General features: G+C 36.8%; 2 protein-coding genes across 6 annotated transcripts in view; both read left to right on the plus strand.

Annotated features, from left to right (window-relative positions):
• The first annotated feature begins 1,121 nt into the window (after window positions 1-1,121).
• Window positions 1,122-10,230, plus strand: LOC143694393 (melanoma inhibitory activity protein 2-like). The gene is made up of 7 exons (XM_077180561.1): window positions 1,122-1,289; window positions 2,826-2,959; window positions 4,229-4,315; window positions 4,631-5,780; window positions 8,924-9,127; window positions 9,283-9,383; window positions 10,144-10,230. Exons 1-7 carry the CDS (start codon window positions 1,175-1,177, stop codon window positions 10,228-10,230), a joined length of 1,878 nt encoding a protein of 625 aa, XP_077036676.1. The 5' UTR covers window positions 1,122-1,174.
• A 674-nt stretch (window positions 10,231-10,904) lies between these two features.
• The window catches only part of LOC129121691 (melanoma inhibitory activity protein 2), a 30,151-nt gene continuing 14,244 nt past the window's right edge, over window positions 10,905-26,811 (plus strand). For 2 of the 5 annotated variants that reach the window (XM_077180467.1, XM_077180471.1), the window contains exons 1-14: window positions 11,294-11,450; window positions 12,441-12,572; window positions 15,006-15,027; window positions 15,145-15,233; window positions 15,615-15,686; window positions 16,364-16,474; window positions 16,809-16,880; window positions 17,290-17,394; window positions 20,876-20,998; window positions 21,549-21,672; window positions 22,491-22,540; window positions 22,724-22,814; window positions 24,031-24,169; window positions 25,744-25,845. In XM_077180467.1, coding sequence (XP_077036582.1) covers window positions 11,334-11,450; window positions 12,441-12,572; window positions 15,006-15,027; window positions 15,145-15,233; window positions 15,615-15,686; window positions 16,364-16,474; window positions 16,809-16,880; window positions 17,290-17,394; window positions 20,876-20,998; window positions 21,549-21,672; window positions 22,491-22,540; window positions 22,724-22,814; window positions 24,031-24,169; window positions 25,744-25,845 — 1,349 coding nt within the window. In that variant the 5' untranslated portion in view covers window positions 11,294-11,333. Of the gene's footprint in view, window positions 11,045-11,293; window positions 11,451-12,440; window positions 12,573-15,005; window positions 15,028-15,144; window positions 15,234-15,614; window positions 15,687-16,363; window positions 16,475-16,808; window positions 16,881-17,289; window positions 17,395-20,875; window positions 20,999-21,548; window positions 21,673-22,490; window positions 22,541-22,723; window positions 22,815-24,030; window positions 24,170-25,743; window positions 25,846-26,811 lie in introns of those variants that run through there. The other 3 variants (XM_077180469.1, XM_077180472.1, XM_077180470.1) reach the window with 2 other exon arrangements.

A 26,811-nucleotide genomic window follows, 5' to 3' on the forward strand; every position in this document is an offset into this window, starting at 1 on the left:
ACCAATCCAAAACTGCAGGTCAAGCTGTGCTCAGTAAGAACCTTCACTGTCCCAGACTCACACGTAGCACACAGAGTTTGGTTTACTGAAACAGCAAAAACACAGACTTGGAATTGCTGTTGATAAACAGCACTAGATGTGACAGAGCTCTAACAATAACAATAATATTGTGTTAGCCTGGCTAATGACAATAATCCTATGCAGAATCTTACCAAGCAAGCTTCTCTGCTTGTGAAGAGAGGAGAGTAACGCACCAAGATCTTACCAAGTTAGCAAGAGTAACTGACTCCAAGATCTTTTTGAGTCTTTCACTAAGTACATGAAAATTCTATCCAGCTTACATACAGCCCCATCTTATTCTCCTCCTCCTTCTTTACATGTAGCATAATCTAGACAGAGGATTGAGTAGTATAGTCATGTATGTAGTAGCATGTACTTCAATAATCTTATTAGCATACTTAGGGTTGTGCTTTAATATTTAAATATTTAAACCCTTACTGAGGCAGAAGTTACTTTTTTGGCCATGGTGTCCTTCAAAGTTCCCGTAATATGATTTTGTTATTTTCTGTTCAGCTCTTCAGGGCCAAAACAGGACCATCCTATCTCCACCGGGCCTCCTCCAGCCCACTCATCCTTTCTTGACGTCAGCTATGCAGAAACACATCTGCAGAGATAAAGCAGAAGGAATGTGGTGTAGGCTGTAGATAGTAGGCTGTCTTAGACCTTGCCAGGCTTCTTGGTCATCACACTACACCATCTTAAAATCACATGAAAGAGGTACATTAAAAATGCATTCATAATCCAGAAATAATCCTAATACAATTGCTGTTGAATTTCCCCCACCACAATCTTGTACAAACTCAGTACAGAAGAATCTATCTGAGAGAGGCTAAATTTTTATTTGACCAGAACTACTTTCTTTGTATTCAAAACATTAGCCTAGCTATCAGAACATAGTTAATTATTAATGCATGTGTATAATCAGGACACCTGACTCTGCAGATTGTTAGTAGGTTAGCACAGTGTACTTCTGTTTAAGCAGATCAGAGAAGGAAAACAGGATTGAAAGTTTACTTGCAATGCTTTGTTAGGCTAAGGAAAATGTAGAATATTCTTGCTAACTGCACATCAATGCAGTTTCCACAGTTTCAGTGCATTCTGGATTTAATCTAAAATGTCAAGGATCTTGGATCAGAGAATTCTGTTGTTAGTAATTTCATTTTCAGCAAGTGTGCAGAGTACAAAGATACTTTCAAAATGGAAGAAGTGTGGTGATCCGGAATGTGAGAGTAAGTAAAAATTTGGTTTTTTCAAAGGGAGTCTGTGGTGTATATGTAGCTATTGGGAATCATAATGTCGAAATTAGCAATGAAACAGACTGAAAATGAGTAGCCATAGCAAATGTTTGTGGTTAAGTTTAAGAGAAATAGGCTTAAAATTTTAAAAGAAAAAGAGGGAAAAAAAGACTTGCTGGATTGTTGTGTAAGGTTATACAGATCAAAGTTCAGTAAAAATATTTTTTAATAGCTCATTTTCCTCAGGTGTCCCCAAAACAGGCAGTATAAAACAGCTTTAAAGTATTTTTAACTAATTCTTTACAGGTACAAAATAAAATAAACAAAATATAAATAAAATGGTAGGTTATAAACTGAGAAAGAAGACCCTTTATCATGTGTTTATAGTACATTCATAGCCCATCTGCAGAACTCTTGAGTTTTTTTTCTACCGGCAAACTGGTTTGGGATTTCTTTTGTAATCCTTCTTACGAAACACTCTTTACAAAACACTGTTAATATTTACTCTTTACTTATTTTTTATTCTTTTACATGAAGTAAGTGCTGTAACTATTAATTGTGGTTCTCAAAGAGTAAATAACTCTGCAGGAGGTAGAGCCACTGAGTCACAAGTGGACAAATGTCCTGTTTACTAACCACTGATTACCATTGTGAAACCTGTCATAATCATAGTTGAAGCTGTTTCTAACCTGTTTCCATTTGTTCAGCACTTAGGTGTTGTATTTTCAATGTCTTTTCAATCTTCCATTTCCCCTGAAGTGGGAGAGACCTTAGATTTCCTCTGATAATGGATTTCTATTTTCTTGTGGGAGCCAACTTCAGTACCAACTTCAGTAGGTTTTGGATGTTCAGAAGGATGTTCCTCAATCTTTGTGAAAGAGCATGTGAAAGGGGCTCCAAACTGACCAGAGCACATTACTACTGAGTGGTTTCTGTGGGGAGACTGGGGTGGAGACAAAGAAAACTTAAAATAATTCAAACTGAGCTGGAAACTTCAATTTTAACAACATGTTTAAGGTTTATATTCCTAAAATTTACGTATTTTCATAATAAGATAAATGTATTCAAAAAAGAGGATAAAATCCCTAAAATAATTACCAGATCTAACTTAGAATTTCTGAAATATAAAATTATAAATATCCCTGGGAAATACTTTTTAGCTGTTTAGCCTAAATAAATGTTAATGTTAATTTAATTACTTTAGTAGATTAGTAATTGCTAATCCTGCATACATCCTTTCTATTTAAGCATTGAAACCTTGGCTAAACAAGAACCTAAAAATGCCATATAGGACAAAAGCTTTTCCCCTTGATGTTTGCAGTACATGGGAAAGAAAACAAGACAGGGCTGCTTTTTGCGTTAGTTGATTTCCACGTGATGATATAAATGGATTAATATTATAACAAAGCACATACATAAAAATGTTTGCTACTGCAATTCATCAGTATTTGATATATATCAGATTTCTTCAGTAAAGTGACTTCAGATAAAATGGATGCTGTAGTTGTTTATTTCTTTCCATTATTCCAGAGGCAATGAGCCGAGTTCAAGCCACTACCGACTACTTAGGGCCTGACTGCCGGTATCTTAACTTCAAAACAGGGGAGGAGATCATTGTATACTCCAAACTTTCAAGGGAAAATGAAAACCTGTGGACAGGAAGTGTAAGTAATTCAATCTGAAAGATTTTCCCCATAAATATTTTAGATATAATAATAGCATAACAACCACAGTCTGCTTGCTTCTAAGGATCTTCTATCTCTTTTGGAATATTAACCAGCCATGGATGAATATAGTATTTGGGTCATTGTTACCATCTTTATACAGAAAGAGAAAATCCAAATCCTGGCAAAGATCACTCATAGAGAAACAAAGTCAAGATCCAAATACAAGCTTTCTGCTTCCTTCATCTTTTCATTTGGCTGTAATTATTTAATCTGGTTCCCTTGAAAACACTCAGATCTATCAGGTCAGGTTCCTACCTATAGGTCTATGGGTAAGACATCCAGTATTGGGACCTGACTTCACACTTCAGTGGTTAAGGAAAGCTCCCAGAGAAGTTACCATGCATATTTAATGACTTGGAACAAGTGTCAATGAAATTAGAACAGTCATTTAAGAAGGAATGGATGCATTGATCCAAATCAAGTTTTATTGCTAGTAAAACTGCCTAAGTGCTTCAAAACTACAAGACATTAGTACATTTTTTGGGTAGTTTTTTTTCTGTAAATAATCTGTCACATCTATTGTATAACAACGAAATTCTGTCTTCCTTTCTTTTTCATCCAAGTGTATCTTTGCAGGTACCTCACTATTCCTTGCTTGCTAAGATATAGCCCTCCATTAAAGGCTACATGCAATGGTTTGATGTAAAGACAGCAGTGTTTTTTTGGCCAGAGGGACTTGATTCTTCTGGCCTCTATCATTAACTTATTTTCTGTAGTGTTGCCATCTTTTTTATAATTTTCTCTTGAGCTGCAGCTAGTCTCATATCTGAATTTCATATCCTATTTTTCTTGTAACTCAATATGGGTCATGAGTTATTAAGGCATGACACTTTTCCCACTTGAGACAATGGGAAATTTGCAGCCAATTTTAGTAGGAGCTGGCTGTGACCCTTGGTGCACACAGCACTGTCTTCAGCTGAAGCAGCTTTAAGGCTACTGCTTTGGTACTGCACAAACACATGTTCATAAAAATAATACAGAATATAATAGCATGGAGTAATATCCTTCCTTTTGCTTTCTGAAATGGCAAGGAGAACACTTCCATGAAGGAAAAAGAAACCAATTATTTGACAAAACAGAATTAAGGAGATAGGGGGCTGTTCTATAAGCTTATTGTTCGTCCATACTTTTCCAGCATAGGTGCAAGTCCCTAACATATATATCACTGAAGTTTAAATGCTCTTATTAGTTTTATATTTTTTACAGAAAGGAAAGGATTTTGGATATTTCCCAAGAGATGCTGTGAAGGTTGAAGAAGTTTTAATTGGAGAAGAAGTTGAAGTGCTCACTAAGGTAAATCAATATCACTAGATTTTTCCAATGTAGTTTACAACAATTGAAAATCTAATATCCAGTTAGAAATTCAACTGTTGATGGATTATTTCAGATTATTCAAAATGTGTATTTATAATGGTTCCAGTTGCATCTTTATTGTTCTCTAAAATAATTTCTATAGATATAAATATATCTAGATCTAGATGTATCGCCTTTAGGAATTATACCATTAATTACAGTTCTTTGTGTAAAGTTATAACAGAAAGAACAATGATATATTTTGCTGTAGAATTACACATTAGAACATTCTAAAAGTTAATATTATTCTTTTAGGAAACTGATTTCCTTTGTCTTCATGAAGATAAGTACAATTTTGAAAATGAAGATAACACATTACATGATCACAAAAAAGAAAGTGAATATTCATTGTCTGATGCAGAATCAAAACTGCATGAAAACAAACTCTTAAAATATACAAGAGACCCTATACAAAATGAAGAAAGAACTGAATCAGTTTCTGAAAATGACTCAGAGGATTATCACATTCAGGAGTCTGTGAACAAAAAGTTGGTTAGAAAAGATGATACTGAAGAGCCACAAACGCAAAACAGTCTCCCAGTAGAACCTGTTCAAACTCAGTCTAGTTGGATTTCAGGATGGTTCATCACAGAAAGTGAAAATGATGAAGAGCCCTTAAAAGCTGCTACTGAATCTTCAGAAGCAAATAATTACCAAGGGAGAAAAACAGAGGTAGCAGCTGAAAATTACAGTTTTACAGATTTACATGAGTCAAGTGATAAGGAGGAACAAGAACCCCCTGCATCTGGTTGGTTTGAAGGTGGACTGACAAGCTTTCTGTATTTTGGTGAAAAGAATGAAGATGATGATTTGGCATCAGAAAAAAATGATCCACAAAACCATGATGTCTCTGGTGTGCCTGAGCACTCTAGTACTGAACAGGAAACAACAGTCACTGAGGTACTGCCAGAAGAAGAAAAGAGTGGAAGCCAAGAATCCAAATCAAATTGGTTTAATTTGGGTTTAAGTAATGTTCTTAATTTTGGCCATGCTGAGGAAGCTACAATTGCTACAGAGGACCAGAGAAGCAGAGAAACAACAGATGAAGCAAATAAGAATGAGGAAGAGCAGAGTTTAGACCGGAAAGAATTACATATGTGCACAGAATCAAAGGAAATAGTTAGTGCGGTGACAGATGAAGGACATGAGAATATTGCACAAGAAATAAAAGATTCAAACAGTAACAGGCCATATCCTGGGGAGGTACCAGCATGTGCACACACTCTTAATGACACCAAAAACACCTCAAATAGCAAAGAATCATCTTTTGATACACTAACACGTGACAAAGAGAAGCCAAATGAACTTAACAGTTCAGAAGACTTGGTATCAGAAAGCCAACTGCTAAGAAATACTGAAGCTGAAAAGAAAAATCAGGGGTCAGAAAGCAGACATGGCAAATCAGGTTGGTATACAAATATCTATGATAGTTTTATTAATTATAATATGGGCAAACATGATAATCAACAGGAACATGAATCAATTGCATCAAATCAATTGTCTAATTTTCATGAGCCCCTCCAAATTGTGATCCCTCAGACATAAAAAATACAGGAGAAAAGCCTGAAATATCTGAAGAACAAAGCCATTGCTTCTCTTTTAGTCATTTTGAGGACATACTGAAGTTTCTGAGTTCAACAACCAAAGAAGGGCGAGTACAGCATTATGGGGAACTACCAAGAACTACAAATAATCATCTGGGCATCAAAAAGACCTCATGTGACAGTGAACCGAGTCTTAGTCTGAAAACATCCAAACTAGTCAAAGGTTATGGTGTACAAAAAATTCAGCATCCAAAAGCCATTTCAAAATGGATAGTGCTGTAAAAGATGAAATTCACAAATCAGAGAATAAAAGTGTCTCACAGAGTTTTTATGAAAACATCAAATATTTCAGTCAGGACATTTTTAATGATGAACATCATCAGAAATCTGGGGAGTCCTAAGAACTGACTCCAGACCAACCTCTCTCTCCTCACCTCACATTGAATGGCCTCAGTTTAACAGGTACCAAAATTTCCAAAGAAACTGGCCATTTGGAAAAAATATGGAGTTTCAGAATGGAAGGTAAAAACTGATAGCTGAGAAGAATTAAGTTTCCATAATAAAGACAGAGTTTGGTAAGCCTTGGTAAAATACCACAGGGCAAAGAAACTGAAGGCACTTCAAATCAGAAGGTTAAACATAGCACATCAGGTTACAGTAACACAAATACCTCCACAGAGAATGATCTTTCCTGGTCAGCTGGAAGTGTGAAGTAATGAACAGGGCAGTGGAGAAAAAACTTCAACAAAATCTACCAAATGAGTAGAAGATTGGACAACTATTGATGATCTTGCTAATAGCTTGTCAGAGAGAAACAATAAACTGAACAAATTCCTATAAATGTGCAACACCACCAGGAAGGTGGAGGAGAACTAAAAGAGGAAGATTCATGTTCCCAGCATCAGCTTCTGGTAACAGAGAATGGACAGTCTTAATCTAGATCTCAGGAAGAAATATAAAAATTACCTGTGACATAGTAAAACAAAATATTACTCTACATCCTCAGATTTAGGCCAGTCAATTCAAATCACCATGACAGTGCAAGATACAAAAGCATAGAAAATTAATCTGAGTTTTGAAAGGCATACTACTTCAAAAGACAAAGTAATACTAGTCTTCAGCTGAATTCATGTCCAAAAAAGTATTTCTAAAGAAAACTTATTGAGAATAAAAGCAACAATCATGTGATATAAGTCTGACCAAGTGTAAACTTTTACCCTTGGAGCTCTCTAAAATACAAGACATTTTTAAAGAAAAAAAATAGATAGCTAGTGTCTTCTAAGGCCATTTAACTAGAAAGTCAGACTGCTATTAAAAAACTGGATTAATTAAATCCTGGCAACCTGGGATTGCTCGTAAACCTGGCTGATAGAGTAGACATTGAAAAAGAAGATGATGGTGTAACTGAAAGGATGAGTAATGCTGAACAAAAAATTGCTGCTACTAAAACTAGTTAGGAGAAGAAAAAAAGAAAGATTCTGAAAATAAGAGTCAAAATCGAGAAATACAAATAATAGCAATTATATTCTAACAAAAAGGATTTCAGTAGTATTTTTACTAGACAATCAGGGTTCTTTGAAAATACATTTAGTAAAACTAACAATTAACCCTGTCAAAAAAAGTCTAAGCATTTATGTTTGGTCAAAAGACCCAAATGAAAATAGAAGTGACATTAGGACCAGTACACTTGAATACTACACAGAAGAATGAGAGGAAGTTGAAAGGAATCTGATCAATGTAAGATACTATTACTAAATATAGAGAAGGTGCAGAAAAAACCAAAACCAGGCAAATATTGTATGATAAACAGATTTACCAACCCCATTAATTACATTTCAACAATTTTATTTAAATTAAAACAAGATGTTAAGCAACCCTTAGAGTATCTCTGTGATGGAAGCAAACTGCTGCAGTGGCACCAGCAATTTGAAAAGATTCACAGTGAAATCACAGCTTACTCACCTAAAGATAATGCTGTGTGGAGGGAACAGGTCATTGTGTCTGCACAAAAGGGGCACAATTTGGACACTGAGCAGGAAAAATATACAGAAAAAAGGAATGTTCTTCTAGAGCTGCCAGAGCTTTTGTCTGCTATAACAATTAAGTGTGCTGCCCAAACTGCAGCTCAAGTTACTAGAGTAATGTTTCACTAACAGTGATTTAGCAAGAACAAAATATCCTTTGTTGGCAAAAATAAAACCACAACACATGGAACATTGTCTCCTTCTGGTGATTTAAAATGAAGAGGTAGTGAGCCTAACTCATAACAGTTATGGGCTGATCTATGATATTTCGAGGATCTGATAACACAAGTTGAGTTAATATAATGGTAACAGTTTCAGAGCAAATTACTCCTCTTGAACTACTGGACTACTTCTGATGTGTATCTTTGGCCAGTACTGTCTTGAAGCATATGACTAAATTTAACAATCTGTAACTTTTTTTCTTTGTGGGTAAGCACGGTGTGGGGTTTTTTTGCAAGCAGTATTTAATTGGCTTCAGGCATTTACTCCAAGTTACTAAAACTGAGGCAGCCAGGTGCCTTCAGTCATACTTCTACATGAACATGCCTGTGGTTTCTTGTATTTTGCAGGGAAGCTTGGTATCTTGAAATTTGTTAATTTTTAATCCGCCATGGTATTTTCAACTGTTCTCGCTCTAAAGCTTACCCCACTTGTATTTGGATATAAAAAGGAGACCTACTAATCCTGACCAGGGAATCTACAAACTATCAAAACCAAACATATTTTTTCCTGAATACTTATTTTTAACTTACTTTACTACAATGTAAGTTTTGCTTAAAGCTCTATCCTTCAAATTCTGAGATCAATATTTGTATAGTTTCTTAAGTCATACATCTGTAGCCCATTTACTCTAGTGTTGGGCTTTAAGTTGAGGAAAATAAAAACAAAAAAAAATAAAATCTCTGTAAAAGTTAATATCTTATAGGAGTAAGTTGAATCCTCTAAAAGTAACCATGATTTCCCTTCACAATTATGTGCAGGAGTAGGCAGAAGAAAGCTACTAGAAGAAACACCAGAGAAGGAGTATGAAATGTATGTAGCTGAAGACAGTGATCAAGATTCAAAAGCAACAGCCATTGCTTCAGTAAATTCTGAAACAAAAATGGACAGTTCAGCATCTGACTCTGAGGCTGATGTCAAAATGTCTTTCTCTGATGCCATCCAGAACTATGTTCCAAGTAATGGTAAGTGCTACATTCCATAATTTTGAGGAAAATAAATTTGCAATCTTAAAAAAAAAAAAAAAAGCAAAACAAAAATCAATTAATCCAGTTGGAATTATATGAAATTGACAATAAGAATGTAAAACCTCTTGTTTTATTCCTTATGATCCAACCAGAAGGAGGCTGGATACAACAGATACTTCTGTGCTTGAATGTTCTGGAGTTCAGAGAAACAATAAAATCTGCATCGTCAGCAGTGGTGATTATCATCCAAACGGTAAGAATTCTTTCAAGGTTATAACATCAACATTAGTGCAAATTTAAGCCAGCTACAAGTTATGTTCTGCAGTGAAACTCCTAAAAAAAATTTTAAAAAATCCTTTTAAATAAACCCTCTGCAGTTCCCTGCTTCCAGGGTTATCTGATGCCAAATGAGACAGAGCACAATGTTAGGTCAGCTGCTCATCATCTGCCCTTTTGCAGGGAGAATCTGATTAACTTAGGGTATGAGGATGTGGGGTTTTGTTTTGTGGGCTTTTTTAACAGGCAGGAAACACCTGAGTGGTGTTTTTAATTTTTTGTTTGGTTTTGTTTCTTTTTTTTTTTTAATGAAACTAATAGCTCCCTCTAATAGTTTCATTAACATATTTTTCATAAAACTAATATATAGTTTCATAAAACTAATATATTAGTTTCATTAAAAATTCTCAGAACAGTACTCATGAAATTTGCTTAGACTTAAAAAACTGGGCTTATGACGAATAAAATAACCAGACAAGTTCCCTTTTTAAAGCGTATTTTCAAAACCTTGATTCACAAATCCTCCCCTCATTCATAATTGCATTAAAGATACATTTCCATGCAAAATATATATATAAAATAGAAATGGGGTTATTATTGCTATGGGGGTGTCTTAAACATCGAAACGTAGTGCAGAGTGAAGGTGAACCTTAAGGGGCACAACTGCACAAGAAACAATGCTGCCAGAGCACCGTGAGGAAAAGGCAGCTGTTCCTGCACTGTCTGCTCTAAATAAGAGAGTGGTGGCCGGTGAAGTGCCATTTGGTAAACTTCACTGTGGTGCTTTGGTTGAACTTCGTTTAGATGGGGTAATTGAAGTTTAAGAACCACATAAATTTATTTCTGATTTCCAGTGTATGTATATAGAATACGGTTAATTTGTAGGTTAGGATGAGGAAAACGGAGGGGCTTTGTCCCTCGTGACTGACTGCAACTCACTGACAGGTCACTGCTATGGCCAAACTCGTTCTTGTACTGTTTGATACAGATAAAAAGCTAGAAAAGGCACTTCCACCTTCCATCTATCACTCACCTTGCATTGTAAAAGTCGCTAGCACACGGGGGGTTTTTTTGTTTGTGTTTAGGGTTTTTTTGTGGGTTAGTTTTTTGTTTTGGTTTTTTTTTGGTATGTTGTTGCTGTTGGGGTTTTTTTTTTTGTGTTTTTTTTGTTTGTTTGGTGGTGGTAGTTTTTTTGTTTTGTTTTGTTTTTTGTTTGTTTGTTTTTAAGTAGTTAAAAAACAAAACCCAAATCAAATTAGCGTTAATCTTAGTGAATGAGACGAAGAAGAATCCTTTGCTATGTGGCATTGCATCTCCCCATACACCTGCTACCAGCAGCCCGCCAGGGTCATTTTTAGCACAGGCACTCGGCAGAGCTCGGGCCCGCCCAGCCCTGCGCACCCGGGACCCACCTGCGGCGGGGCCCGCCGGGAGCCGGGCAGGGCAGGGGAGGGCAGGGCCGGGCTGGCAGTGCCGGCGGGGCGGGGAGGGCAGGGCAGGGCAGGGCCGGCCCCGCCGCCCGGGCCGGGACACACGCGGCGGGCGGCCCGCCGGGAGCCGGGCCTGCCCAGGGAGCTTTATTGCCGTGCCACGGCTGCCGCCCGGGCGGGCATGGAGGCGGCCAGCGCCGCACGGGAGGTGAGCTTCTCTGAGCGCAACTTCAGGGAGGAACAGGAGCAGGTTCCGCGGGGCCACGTCCGTGCTGGTGGGCGCACGCCGAGTGCAGCTGCCGGTGCCTCCGGCCGGCGGCCCCTGTGCCCGGGGAGGGTCTGCGGCGGAGGTCGGGAGCGAGAGCCGGGCCCCGCGGCTGCCACCTGTGCCGTGCGCCCCCCGGTAGCAGTGGTTCCTCCCCGCCCCCCCGGCGGGCAGTGGTACGGGCCGGTTGTCAGGCGGCGGGCCGGAAGGGGCGCGCGCCGCCCGCGGGAAGATGGCGGCGGGCGGGCGCGGGGGGCCCGGGGCCGGCAGCGGTACGGCCGGGCTGTGGCCGGGGCTGCGGGACAGCGCCCGCCGCTACTGCGGGCTGGCCTGGGAAGGGCTGCGCTGGGTGAGTGACCGAGTGACGCGGGGCTCACGTCTTGTGAGCCCCCGCGAGGGCCCAGGTCTTGTGCAGCGCTGCTGCCGAGGGGCTCGGGCAGGGGAGAAACCGAAATTAAGGCTTAAGTGCACAGTACCATATCCTTAGGCACGGGTCACGTGTAGTAAATTGGAGCCACATGGAGCACGTCGTATCTTTAAGCAAATAGATCCGTTTACAAATGAAACGCGAGTGTATCGAAGTGTTTAAAATGTGTTAAATCACCGTTGTGTTGAGTATGTTATTTTAGCATGAGGTTGGTTGAACAGGTTTTCCTACCAAGCAAGTTTTCTAGGAGACAGTTAAGAAGTACTTGCTATTGTTGATTCTAACAGCAGTGAAATGTGTAAGACAACTCAAAGGAGAATTTTCCATAGTAAATTCTTAGTACCTGAAGAGGCCAACAAAAAGGCTGGAGAGGCACTTTTTACAAGGGGCACGTAGTGATAGGATAAGGGGGATGGCTTTAAACTGGAGAAGATGACTTTAGGTTAGATAAGAGAAGGAAATTCTTTGCTGTGGGGGTGATGAGGCACTGGAGCAAGGTGTCCAGAGAAGCTGTGGATGCCCCATCTCTAGGAAGTGTTCATGAGCAGGCTGGATGGGTTTTGGGGAAGTAGGTCCAGTGGGAAGTGCTCTTGCCACTGGCAGAGGGATTGAAACTAGATGATCTTTTAGATCCATTTCAACCCAAATAATTCTGTGATAGTTGATAGTCTCAGAAAGAAAAGGTTCCAGAGCTTTATCTGCTGGTTTTCATGTCTTGTGGGAACTTTTTTCCTTCACCTGGTAAATCTGTCATTTAAAAATCAAATGCTTCTGTTGACCATTTTCTCAGAGTTTTGGAAAAAAATAGATATACAAGCCTTGGAAGTAAACAATGTCAACATGTAATGTCTGTTTCTGTGGATAATATTAGCCTCTTTTCCTTTAGCTGAAGCTTTTTACTTTACTTTTCAGGCTGTGGCTTCACTGCCTGAAGATATGAGACCTGGGCCTGATCTGTATGGTTTCCCGTGGGAAATAGTGATTTGTGCTGGCATTGTTGGAGCCTTGACAATTCTGCTGTTCCTGTACAGAAGTTATCAATCAGTAAGTGTTGTGGTCTAACACCAGAGAGCAACTAAGCACCACACAGCCACTCTCTTGCTCCCTCTGTCAGGTTGGAAAGAGGGAGAGAATCAGAGGACTAAAAGTTAGAAAACTTGTGGGTTGAGATGAAGACAGTTTGATAGGAAAAGCAAAAGCAGTGCACGATACAAAGCAAAACAGAGAATTGATTCACTGCTTCCCAAGGGCAGGCAGGTGTTCAGTTGTCTCCAAGAAAGCAGGGCTCCATCACATGTAGCAGTTACTCTAGAAGACAAACTCCATCACTCCACATACTCCCCCTTCCTCCTCCTTCTCTCAGCTTTTTATGCTGAGCATGATGTCAGCATGGTGTGGGTTATCCCTCTGGTCAGCTGAGATCAGCTGCCCTGTGTCCCCCTCCTAGCTTCTTGTGAACTTGCAGCCTCCTTGTGGGTGAGAAGCAGAAGAGGTCTTGACTCTGTGTGAACACTGCTCAGCAATATCTAAAACATCTATGTGTTTTCAGTACTTTTCAGCACAAGTCCAAAATACAGTCCCATGCCAGCTACTGTGAAGAAAATTAACTCTATTCCAGACAAAACCAGCATGGAAAGTGTTCAAGTTACTTGCAGATACATAGAGTGCATTAATAGTTTGCATTGAAGTTGTTATCCTTCCTGTTCAAGATAGATAATGTTTCAGAATTTTAAATCTATTGTGATTGAATTTAGAATTTCACTAAAACAGAAGTTGAAAAGTCTGTTTTGTCAAGATAATAAGTGTTTGAATATGTAGTGAGTGACTGTTGTAAGAGGAAATGCAATGAAACTCGCTGCAGTAAGGCTTCCTCTTTTCTTTTTAATTTCTACACTGGACTTTCAAAGTCAGCCCTTAAATTATTTTCACAGGATACAGATGTCTTCCCTAGGGTGTATGTATTGATATCTCTGTGACTAGCTTGGCCATAGCCAGAGCAGCTCAGGTCTTTCAAGCAAAAGCAATCCATGTGGTTTCCTGTCAAGGAAGTCATTTTACAACTCTTTGAACAGTGATGCCTGGATTCTGTTTATTGCAACACTGGAACACTGAACCAATTTAACTGCATGCTCTTTGTGAGCACTAATCTGATGACTTTGAGAGTTGCAGTACTGAAACCTTTCAATGCACAAATCAGATTATATTTTTGAGGTAATGCCTATCTTCTCTTGAGAGTAAGTAAAGATCTGAGTAATAAAAGCTGCCTACTGTACTTTTCCTGCTATGGAAATGGGGTCAGTATCAGTAATTCAGTATTCTAAACTTCTTCCCATTTTTCACATACTCTCATACAGGCATTGTGATTTGGGTAGTAGGTGTAATGACACTCGTGTTTGAAGACTGGTTTCATAGCTGGTTAGTTTTTCAGTTATGAGCAGCTGCATTTTTAGGGTTTTAACATGAACTGACCTTCTCTGTAAGGGGATCAGTGTTAATGTAAGTTAAGTAACTATAATTTGGTTATACCTTTTGTTCTCTAGAGGCATCCCTCTGGGTGATACAAAAGACATTTGAGCTGAAATCATGCAAACAAGCTAACCTGGTATTGTTTTCCTCCTGCACATGCCACTTAAGGCAGGAGATATTACAGAAGTTATTGACAGCTTTTCCAGTCATCCATACTTAGAACTGCACCGGCTGCTCCTTGAAGAATTGATGGTTACTGAAAAGTAATGGAGTAATTAACCATCCATTGGGGATGACAGGATAAAAGCATACTTAAAACTTTCTTACCCTTTTTTCGTTATTTGGATTCCTTGGCTTTAAATTAGGAGGAAACAGGCAAGATCTGAGAGCCCCATTGTTACATTAGGCACATGACCCAGGCCCAGCCTGAGAGAAATGCTGTGTTGTAACAGTTCTGTGGGTTCAGCCAAGTTCTGCATCCTTGTAGAGGCCATTTGTGACAGATTTTGCCCTTCAGTTTGTTAGATTTTGATTCTAGTGCACTAGACCCTACATGGCAGCTGCTCACTTGGCACTTGAAGGATGCCCATCAGGTTGTACCTTACTGCAGCTTTTGCTGTTTTATGTTGTAATGTGGGGAAGATCTTTCCCAATAGAAAATCTGAGCTCAAATGTGGAGCTTCCCCCTCCCTTCCCTTTTCTACTCTTCTGACTGTTTGTTATGTGGTGAATATACAGAGGTGTGTTTTAAAGTGATCCAGGTGAAAACTAATCTCCTTGCCCCTCTTTTGTCTGATAAGAGTGGGAGAAGGACAGGGCAAACACACAGACATGGAGGGGGTGAGAGCAGCGGATATGATTGCCTGTTTTTAGTAGGAGCCATATTTATATTCCTTTTTTAAGTTCCATGGTTAAACTTGGCATGGAATCACAGCTTAAAAGATTAGTTTTCAGATACTCTGTGAGAGTAATTGATCAGACATTTTCAATATTTATTCTCTTTTTTTCCAGGTTAGAAGTCGACTTTATGTAGGTAAGCTTATTTTTGATACTTAATTCTTTATATTTCACTGGAATATGACTTTATTATTTCTTTTTTCACCTTTAATTATTTGGATGATGCAACATTTGCTTCTCTTTCACTTTTTAGGAAGGGAAAAACAGCTTGCCAATAAAGTTGCTGAACTAGTTGAAGAAAAATGCAAAATTCTTGAAAAACTCAGCCTCTGCAAAAAAGAGGTAAAAGTCCTCATTTATTGCTTTCAGATGTGTTGTAGAAATGGATTCTATCAAGTAAAGTATTAACTTTTCTAAAAGTAAGATGTTTTAAAGCTTTCAAAGGGATTCCTCAAATGTTTTTTCTGTCAATGTCTTTAGGAGCAATTAAGGTGTTGGCAAGTTTTGACTTCAAACTCTCAGTACAATATATTTCACTGGAAGCAATTTCAAAATGTCTTTTTTTTGTTTATATCACTGGGATAGTGTAGTAGGGTTAAGGCTTTCCTGATTTCCAGCAAAGTGCATTTTGAATATTTAGGTGATGTCTGTGTTTCAGACTAGAGCATTGCAAATTAATGCTGGTATTTACCCATATTCTGACATAAAGTAATTCCTTTTCAGTTTGAAGATTTACAGTTGTCTCTGAAGGATGGTAACACAACAAAAGAATCAACAGACGCATCTTTTTTTGAGGTAAACAGATGAATGGAAATTGTTACTTCTACAGTATAAGGCAGTATTTTAGGAAAAATGTGGCCCATATTAAAAAACACCCAAACAGAGTTAAAACAGTAGCAAAAAAAGTTAGACAAACCCAAGAACTCCAACGGAATAGTTTTAATCGGGTTACTGAAAATGACTTAAAATCAAAGTATTTAAATTAAGAAAAGCCTTTTTTTAACAATTGCATTGAGGATGAGTAATACTAGAACAAATGACATATTGGACAATATTTAAGAAGTAAATTGTTCGCATTTCTAGGAGAGAGGGTAGTGCATGAATTATTTCTTTTCTCACATCTTATCTAATCCAAATAATGTCCACAGTCTACAGGTGCACAGTTTTAAAGAAAAATTCCCACTACATTGTTTATATCCCCCAAACTGAGAATATATTTGTAAAAGAGTTCTGGATAAGTGAATCAAATACCTAATAGGCTCTATAAAATTCATGTTAAAAAAAGTAAGTAGGTTTATTTCATTTTGCACCTCAGATCCTGCAGAGCTAATTCTTAGGGCTTTTGTTCATGCAGGAGTCTCTAGAGTATTTGAGTGAAACCTACTTTGCTGTCATATTTAAAATATATTTGTTGTCTTCATATGTAATTAATATCAAATGTTTTATTAACTCACAAACCAACTTGAATTTAGGAAATGCATGAAAAGCTGAACAAGTCAAACTTGAAACTCAACGAGGAAGTAGAAAATCTAGAAAAAGAGCTGGAAGAAGAAAAATCGAAGCAGTCGGAAAATGATACCTTGGTAGGAATAAATAGAATCCTGTCTTTCTTTCTATTCATTTAAGAAAAAATTCTCACAGAAAAAAATCTCTGCAGATAAGACACACTATTTTCTTTGTGTGTTCTGAAATAAAAACTACATTTTCCATTTTGTCTTCCCTGTAACATTAGAAAAATGATAAAGAAAATACTCAAAAGAAGAAAAGCCGGTTTTGTTGCAACATGTTTTTCCACACATTTTTACTGACTCAGCAGTAGAACTTTCTCAGTTTAAAAATAAAAATAATTTTATCAATTACCTAGACATTGTCAGTCAAATATGTGAAAGAAGGTGTATGACAACTAATAATTTTCAGGTGGCTGAAATTCAGGAGAAAGTGGAGTCTTTAGAGAATGAAGAAAAATCTATCCAGTCACAAATTGATGAGGTATGTCTAACCTTTGTAGTTTCTGTTTTCAAATCTTTGCAATTTCTATATTCTCCATGTAGTTACTGCTTTAATTTTTTTTTTCTATTAGAGGTGCAGCAATCATATGCTGTGTAAACTAAAAGAGTTTGTAAACTTAGTACTTTGGTGTGGGCAACTTTTAACTTCATATAGTGATTGGCATTTATTGAGAAGTAGTTACCTTGTCTTTTCTTAGTTTTCTTACTCCTCAATGATACATAGTATCGTAAAACTACAATCAGCAAAAACTGTTGAAATTGTAGAGAAAATGTGAGAATATATATGTAGCACAGCCAGAAAACCTAAGACAAGTCCAGTAATACCATCATGACCCTGCCTATATCTTCACCAATACCATTTAAGCAACAGACTTTTTAATTTCATTTAGGCCAAGTCCACCCTAAAAGTGTATCAGATTAATACTGAGAGACTCAAGACATCTGTTCAAGATGCAGTAGATGAAAACAGCCATCTCCAGGAAAGTGAGAAACAGGTAGGTTCTTCCTAGTCGTCCTTAGAAATACTGTTTTCCTATGATACTGATAAATATGATTTCTCCAAAGAGCTCATCTTCAACAAGTGTACTAACCTCTTGTGTGTTTTAGTAAATGGAATGAGGAAGAGGACATGGTTTTTAAAACAATTTTATGTTTGTCTAAAATAATTCTGTTTTAAAAGAAATGCAGTAGTTACAGTCTGTGGGGAATCATGCATGGAGCTCAGTGGAAGGAGAGCATGTGGTGATGTAAGTTTGGTAAGAACTTTGCTGAGACCTGTTGGAAAGCAGAAATACCTGAACAAGTCCACTGCTAAGATTTTCTACAGAGGCAGAGAGAAAAATTCTTTTACTTGGTCTAGAAAACCAAAGAAATTGAGGAATTTCAGAGTATTCAGAAGGCAGGTAAAAACATACTCTGGTACCACTGTAGATGTATTAATTGAAAGTCAGGTATGTAATAGAGAGGAACAGAAAAGATTGTTACTTCCCAAATTTAATTGTCTATTTTCCTCAGTGCTGTAGCCAGATCACAAAGAACACTGAATATTTTAAAATATTTAGTATATGCAATAGTTGTCCTTTGCAATAGGCTGCTTTGCAGTGTAGCTATTTCTTTTTTCCTAATAAATAGTTTCTATGAACATGTAATGCTCTGTGTAATGTTGGTTTGAGATGGTTTGTTGTGGTTTTAATGGATATATGCTAATTTTCCTGACTGATTGATGATCTGAGAGATATTATCATGCTGTTGTCTGAGGTATAATCTGATAGATACTTGCATGGGGGAAAGAGTAGTGATGGGAGTGGAAGTACAGGCCTGTTGCTTTTTAGCATATTTAGTCTTATAAAAAGCTGGGGAGTGCTTTAGTCCTCTCTGTCAAAACATGGTGTATGTCAAACTTAGTGGTTCAGGAGAAAAGAAAGAGATACATTAAATAATTTTTTTTTCAGTTCTGCACAACTCTCTTAGTAAAACTTGGTCTTTTTCCCTAATTCTAGAAGCAGTCTGTGATTGGCAAAAAAAGGAAGACAGTTTTATTAAGAGCTGTGGGTGGAGTAGAAGTGGATTTGACTGTTATAATTGTGAGATTAAGTTACTTGAGAATTATATTCTTTCAAGAGTCTTTTTTTTTTCTAATCTCTACATCCTCTTTGTGAGGAGGAAGGATCTGGTCTCAGTGCTATGTTTCAAATGTGACAGTATTCTTATGTAATAAATTTTGAGAAGCAATACATAAATTTTTAATAGAGAGGAGTTTTCTTTTTTCCCCCCTATGGTCATTTCTTGGGTTCAAATAGAAATAATCCAATTATTTTTGTGTGACAAAAATCTTCACTTTCCTTCCTTTTTAATAAAGTAAAAAAAATAGTACTTAGAGAAAGATAATACTAAGTGCTGGCAATTGCCTATATTTCTTAGGTAATCATTTTACATCAAGGAAAACCAGGGGGGGAAAATCAGTAAAAACAATTTTCAGTGTTTAATTGCCATGTTCCTAGATGAAAAAAGTTCTTTTGTATTCCTTCCAGATAAAACAACCTGGGTATAAGTATTTCCTTAACCACATTATTTAGGATTAATTGCTAAATTTTGTTGTTAACTGAGGTTTGTTGCAGTTTTTAGTAGTTTGGGAATATTTGTGCATATTGTAGTTTGTTGTGCTTTTTAGTAGATAAATAACCTAATGTTATTTGTTGCTGGAGCCTGATAAGGAAAAAAGAGAAAGTGTCTGCTTTATTTATTTGTGTTCTCATTTCTGAGGTGCTTTCTAATTGAGTGTTAGTTTACTGTATCAGAATATACATATCCTACTTTGTTTTTGTTTCTTACTTTTTTTTTTTTCAAAGATGGAATTTCACATATGCTCAAAAGGTAACAAAGGTGTTATTTGTTCACAGAAACTAGAGTCCTTTCTTCCTCTGTTCATTTGCATAAATGGGTCATAATCTTCTGGCACAACATAGCTTAAACTTTATAGGAGATGTGCTGTTTCAGGTTTGTTATGTGTCAGAGGATTGGGCCTTTTAGGTTGAACAAGGAAAGTGTTAATGAACTTCTGTGCTTTGCTGGTTTGTTTTTCTTCTTCAGGATCATTGGAAATATATATTGCTTTAGCTCATTGCAAATCCTTGCTGTTTCTCTTTATTGTAATTCTTACAGGTGTATAAAGTCATGTAAATTTATTTTCTCATTGGCTTCATGAAGAAGAAATCTCTTAAAAGTCATCTTTTGATGATGGAAATGATAAAAATAGTTGTCTGTGTATGTCTTCTAATCCCTACTATGTTGTTTGCATGATGCTGCAAATTCATACGTGCCTTTTATGGCTTGGAAAGTGCAATTGTGTGCCAAGGGGCAATGTGTGTTAATTCAATTCTAGTCACATACCTTTTGTTCTGTGCTGTCTGGTTTCTCTTTGATAAGTGTTCAAGCTTGCTTGTCTATTTGCATGGCAGTTCCCCTGTTTAATTACCATTTTCTGGTTGTATTTTTAGTATAACTGCCTGTTATGTTCTTCTTGCTCAACTTAGTTATTCTTCTCTGTACCTTTACTACTCTTAAATTGATAGCCTGTTTTGCAACTTAGAGCAGTATTTTTGACAGACTCTTAAGACAGTTTGGTTGTACTTTACCCCATGTTGTGGTAGCACGTGTTTTGTCTTAACAGAAATTTGCATCTGTTCAATTTTGTTCTCACAATGTCATGAGTTAATATGTTGCAGTCGTTATTTTTAATAGCTGGTGATAAGGTGTTCTAATCCCTTTACTCAGTTAAATATTTTTGTGAAGTGAGATTTTACTAGGGAATATCTGTAAAATGTAACCTTGGAACCTACCTATCACTTTAGTTAAGCAGAGTCAATTGCAGAGATACATACTAGTAGGTGTTGATTACACACAGCTGTGACTTTCATTAATGGGGAAGCTTTCTTAAAATAATATTTTAAAACTATTTCAGGAGGTATGGAGGAAGAGAAATAGTACAGTATTGCAAGTCACATGACTATAAATAACTGCCTAAAAGCTTCCTGTTTTCCCTTACTTTTCTGACTGTTTCTAAGTTGAAAAGACACAGGCACTGTGTATTCCTATTGGGGTGTGTTTTCCATCCATTCTCCAGTGTATGTCATTGTTAAATAAATTGTCACTATTTTATATTCATTGCTATTGTCACATCAAGGTTTTTAAACTTCAGTGGAATAAACTAAACACGTGCTATAAATGCTTAAAATATCCTAACAACTAATTACAATGGACAGCTATAGCAGCTAAAGCAGCTGAACTAAACATAGAAGTCTTAATTTTCAACTCTATGGCTATAACTTTCTTGTACTCTTATCTCTGTTAATTCTTACTGGTGGGTGAGAGGTTTAAATCCCACTTATGTATAGCCAATACCTGTAACTCAGTACTATTCATCTTCAATTCTTGGTTTTGTAGACAGTCACACTAATCTGGTATTTCCCTTTTTAGCTTTTACAGGAAGCTGAAGGATGGGGTGAACGACTTAGTGAACTAAATGAACAAACAAAGATGTTTGAGTCTTCTAAAACAGATGTAGAAGAAGTTTTGAAAAATAAAGAGAGCCAAATCAAGGTAAATTATGACATTTAGGATTGAATCAAATTATTCAGATTGATGCTAATCATAGAGTTCCAAGAAAGCCTGACAACCTCTCTTTGTCTTAATATGCCTTACACTGTTTGGGGCTTTTGTTTGCTGTCTCTATTCTCTAATGTAATGTTTCTGGCTAAGCAAAAAAAGGTTGCTTAGCAGCACAATGGAGCTGTCTGATAAAGACAACTAAGGAAAAACTCTTTTAGTTCTGATAGAGTATTGGCTTTCCCCCCTGTCCCCAGTTTGTAGTGTGGAACTTGGGTGTATATTCTTATAGTTGTGTACCTTACATATACAAGCCACACTAAAATCATCCATGCTTAGAGCTGTCTGAAAATTCTTCACAAGGATGTGCCTGTTGACCTGCAAATACATGCTTTGATAGAAAAAGTATTACCAGACATCTAGAATCTTGTATGTGGGCCTGACTTAATCTACTAAGGGACCTAAATAAAGAAAGTAATTGTAATGATAGCTACATTTTCATTGCTTTTATTTGTTTGTGAGGTTCTTGTGTGCTTTTTCTTAGTCACTGACACAATATATACTGAACATGAAAGACTGGAGTTCAGCAATACAAGAAGATGGTGACACTGAAGACAACCACTGGGACACAGATATAAAGGGGGAAACAGAGAATGGAGAGCACTTAGGTATGGTTTCCCTATTTAAATATTTAACAGATGTTTTAGAAATACAGAACTGACTAACTGCCAGAAAAGTTGCAAGATTAGCTTTATAGAAGTCAGATTTTTAAATCTCACCCAATGTCATTCATGTTGGACAGTTAACTGATGCTTGGACATCTCTGGAATAGCAACCTATTTTCCTGTTCAGCACTGTGTGGCATACAGACTGTCATAGAGCAATGTAAAGACTCAGTGGCCAGTCTCTTGCAGAATTCTGCAATACATGTCTGTATATTAAGCAGTGACTTTGTGGCATTTCTAGGTGGAAATCTTGCTTTTATTTATTCTTCAAGTTCCTCCCAGCAGTAGTACTGAGGGTCCTTAGAGCCTAATTTTTTCTTCCTTATCCTTACAGAGGTGTTGCTTGTTGCAGGCAGTGTGGTAGCATGTCATCTAAGGGTGTAGATGTGAGTCCCCTTAAACAGCAACACAGAAAAGCTCTTCTTCCTCCTCTTTCTTGCTGCAGCTTCTTTTTGTGCTGGTACTTATGGTACCACAGGGCACAAGCCCGTCAATCTCAGAGTGTGTATTCAGCATCTCGCTGTTAGCATGACCAGTCTGAGTTGTGACTGACTGGCAAGCAAAGCACTACAATGGCATATCTTCTACTCACACCCCTGCTTTGGTTTTGCTCCTTTATCCTCCAAGTATGCTGTGCCTGTTGTTAGCATACCTATGTTGTATGTTGGCATTGCTCTTGTATAAAAACCAAATAATAGCAGTAAGCTCTGTCACAAACCCTTTCATGCTTTTTATGTGATTTGTTGTTCTATTCCTTCAAGCAGATGATGAGCAAAAACGAACTGTAAAGAAATTGATCTATGCTGCAAAGGTATGTGATTTTAAGTAGCTTGTGGGTAGAAGAGGGGAAACTAACTAATATGTAGTTATTTTGGTAATACCAGTATCAGAGTTTAGCATATTTTAAAGTTTAATTAGATATTTTTGCATGCAAGCACTTTCTTAATCTTGTAATCTTATAATGTTCTCCTTTTTTTTTCTATTTTGATTGTAGTTAAATGCTTGTTTAAAGACCATGGAAGCAGAAAGAGACCAAATGTATTCAAAACTGTCTGATGAAAATAAAGCTAAAGAGGAACTTATGGGTAATTAAATTCTTTTTTGCCTTTAAGATGCTGCTTTGGTAAAATGGTATTACAGGCTGCAAGTATTAATTCCAGTAAAAACTGAATTAAGTTTACAGTAGTAACTACTTGATTTTTAAAATTAGTTTTTAAGTTGCTTAGCTCTTTTAAATACATGATTTTAGATGTGGAGCAATCAAAGTTGTAATTTGATTGTACTCTGTTGAAATATTCTGTAACTATAAAGTTAGCTATAGAATCTTAAAATACAAGAGCAAAGTAATGTTAATAAATACATAGTACCTTCTTTACATAATTTCTGGACATGAAACAGTGAAGTTTTATTCTAAATTTTAAAACCATCTATTAAAAGGGTGGCTTAATTATAGTTAGTTTGTAATGGGTGCAAGCTCAATCCTTAAAATATAAAGTACTGCATTTAGAGAATTGAGCTAAAAAACATCCTGCTCTGTTTCTTTTCCTCTGTTGTGTAGGACATAGTGAATTAAACCTTATGAAATGAAAACAACTCAAATTCAAATTAAAACCTGTGATTAGCTATTGCTTTCATAATCATAGCTGGCAGGGTAGCCAGCACTTGTGAATGTATGGCTTTGTTATTTGGGTGGTGAAATACTCTGTCAGACTGTATTTTTCAGTTTCTTTACAGTCCTTTAAACATGTTCCTTGCGCTAGTGAGTTCTCCAAATTGACTGTAGCTCTGTCTCATGGAGATGTTCAAACTTACTTGAAGCCTTGTTATATTTCTTGAAAAGAGACACAGGAATAGTAAATAGGAAAAGAAACATGATTTTGAATTCAATTTGGAAAGATAAAGGTAGTTTGACAAATCTGAGTTATCCATTCAGGCTGTTGAGGAGGACCTTGTTTAGGTAAATCTGCAAGAGTGTATGGTGGTGCTAGTTGTACTCCTTTAGTGAAATAATGACAATAGTAAGAGCTCTAAATGAAAATTTAGATTCTGAATTACAAAGCTGAGTTGTTTTCAAAGAAGTTAGGTGGTTTGGAGCAAAGGCCTGATACACACACAGGGCTGCACGTCATGGCAGGTAGAGAGTATAATTGCTGGTTTCTCATTTTGTGTCATATATTGAAATATGTTAACTTTGTATCTTATGTTACTAAATCAACATAGCATCAAAGGTTTTTACAGACTTTTGTATACTGAAATATTGCCAATGTGTTATCCCAGTATAATTATTTCTAATTTTGACAGAACGCATAGAAACCCTCCAAAGCCAGCAAGCTTCCTTGCAGTCTGAAAATGAATCTTTTGAAAGCGAAGTTCAAAAGCTTCAGCAGAAACTTAAAGTAATGACTGAGCTTTATCAAGAAAATGAAATTAAACTACACAGGTGCTGGTTCCTCTTCTTATCTTCAATGCTTGCTGTTGGATTTGAATGTAACTCTGATTTGGAAGAGTGAAAGTTTGAATACTGCTTTCCAGAATTTTCTGCATTGTGAAGACAATTTATTATGCTTTCATGTGCATTTGTGTTTACAGTAGTTTATAGAAACTGTTTGCATGAAACAATTCATTTTAGGACTTTACCAGAAGCAAGTACAGAAACAAAGAAGTAACAGATTTTTAATCTATGAAATAAGGCAATTAAAGTAGGACAGCTTGATTATTTTTTTCTTTAATTGAATTATTATATGATGTAATACATGTATCAAAGTTGCTAAAAGAAAATAAGTAGGTACTTTAACTGTGAGATATATTTTATATAATAGGGCAAGGAATGTCAGAGGAATGACAAGACATATATAAAACTTAAAGCATAGGCAAGCTCTTGGTGGTAAGCAATGTAGAGCCCTTGTGAATCAGGCTTTCCTCACCAAGAAAACCAGAAGATGAAGGGTGTACTATCTGCCTCACAGTCAGAATGTTAGTAGGGATTATGACCTAGTGATTGAAATCAGAAATATGTTTAGGACTAGAAATTAAATTTGGTCCAGGGCATATGGTAACCTTCAGGAGTGTGTGTGTGGGGCAGCAGGGCACATCACTTCAGGGCATGCATAAAATTACAGTTTTGCTAATCAGAAATTATTTCTTCAAAGGGTGGGCATAATCTTGAAGGCAGCAAGACAATCAGCACAACACTAGATCCTGTACTGAGCAGTGTGCAGGAGCTTTTTGAAGTATTACTTTCAGTAATCTGCTCTGTAGCATGTATATTTGTGTAGATGTTTAGCATCTTTGTAGATGCAATAAATCCTAGAAATCACTGCATTAGTATTTTGATTTTATAAAAAAGAGCAAGGAGGGAGTGGGAAGAAACCTGTTAAAAAAAAGGTACAATAAGCAGGCAGAAAGCAGACTGTGTGGATGATATTTAAAAATACCCTCGCTAAAACTCAGCAAATGTACAGTGCTTATCAAAGAATTTTAGAAAAGCCAAAAAGGGGTGGGGAGAAGCAGGTGGGGTGATGTAGCAGCACAAAAACCCCTTAGAATTAATTAAGGCAACATTTAAAAACTTGGTCCATTCAAACAGGGAAAATGAAAAAGTAGATAATGAAGATTGAATAGAAAATAAATTTAAATCATGTTCACAAGATCCACAATTTAGACAGCTTGATAAGAGCTGCTGTTCACAGGAAAATGACTAGTTTATCCATTCAGGGCTGTACTCAGCAGTATATCCATGTGTGTTCTGCAGAATCTTATGCATGAGTTTTTTCTTCTGTAATGCCCAATAAGGCATTAGGACAAAAAAGGAGGACCTGGAAAAACTTCTTTTTCTTTAAATAGCCAGTAACAATCTTTTTTTTCCCTCTAGAAAATTATTTTTAGAAAATACCAGAACAAATCTCTGACTGTTCATGTAGTTAGGGTTTTAGTTTGTTTGATATGATTTGTGGCTGCTTTCAAGATTGTTGACTTGAAACAAAATTAACCATTGTTTTTGAATTTTGTTTAAAGGAAGTTGACAGTAGAAGAGAGGGAGCGTCTACAGAAGGAAGAAAAGCTTTCTAAAGTAGATGAAAAAATTATTCATGCTGCTGAAGAACTTAACAGCTACAGGTAATTGCAGATTTTAGTTGTTTAATCACTTGTTCCAAAGTGAAGAAAGTGCAAATAGAGAATTTTAAAAAACCACAGTATATGCAAATGTATTTTCGTCCAGTTTCTTTGTGGTATATGTGTGTTAGACACTGGTTTGTGTGTAATAATACAGACTAAGGGTGGTTTTACTTTTAAAAAAAGTTAAAATGTTAAAACATTTGGGTGTTGAAGATTATGGCACCTGCTCTTCCATTAGAATCCTAATTGTACTGATTTAATGGTGTGGTAGAAGTGGGTCTCTAATCTAGTTCCTTTTACTGAACAAAGCTAAAAATAAAAAGTTAAGAGAATGTGAAATAAATAGTATGTTCAGTTTTCCTACTGAGCTAACATTTATGCTGTATAGTTATAGTATTCTATTTCTATTTCTCAAAGCTTTTCAGATAGTCCTGTTGCTTAGAAATTATTAACAAAAATATTGTCATGGGTGAATATTTGCTGTAGCTGTTTCCTAGCTGCTTTGCTCTGGTTTTTGTTACACTAGATGTGTACCTCTGGGTTTTTTCTGGATTTCCTCTAACTGCATAATTTTTCAATATGTAATGTGTATTTGCCATTTTACTTCATTTTTTATGGGGGTAGGGTTCAGTTAGTTAGGCCTAACTGAACAGTAGTGATCAATACTACTTCTTTGTGGACATTCTTCACTATCCATACAGGAAGACAGAATTCACTCTTCCTGATTTATCCAGAACATAGATTTTGTAGACATCCTAATTTTAACTATAATATTATTACTGCAAATTGAGTATAACCAAGCATTGTCTGTGTCTTTGGCCCACCTGCTGAGAAAGTGTAGAGCCTAGAGAGGCTGTGCACAGGCAGCTGGCAGCAAAGGTGGCATCAGACATGAGGTCTTGAAGTAACTTCAGTGCAGGTGCTGCAGGGGCCTGTCCCTCAGGACTGACTGTGACAGTGTGATGG

Source organism: Agelaius phoeniceus, chromosome 6 (genome assembly GCF_051311805.1).
Source record: "Agelaius phoeniceus isolate bAgePho1 chromosome 6, bAgePho1.hap1, whole genome shotgun sequence".
NCBI classification, from domain to species: Eukaryota; Metazoa; Chordata; class Aves; order Passeriformes; family Icteridae; genus Agelaius; species Agelaius phoeniceus.

Coding starts and splice junctions, on each gene's coding strand:
- LOC143694393 (XM_077180561.1), top strand. CDS start 1,175: ATGTCAAGGATCTTGGATCAGAGAATTCTGTTGTTAGTAATTTCATTT. Junction 2,960..4,228: donor AAAACCTGTGGACAGGAAGT/GTAAGTAATTCA, acceptor TATTTTTTACAG/AAAGGAAAGGATTTTGGATA. Junction 5,781..8,923: donor AAGCAGACATGGCAAATCAG/GTTGGTATACAA, acceptor AATTATGTGCAG/GAGTAGGCAGAAGAAAGCTA.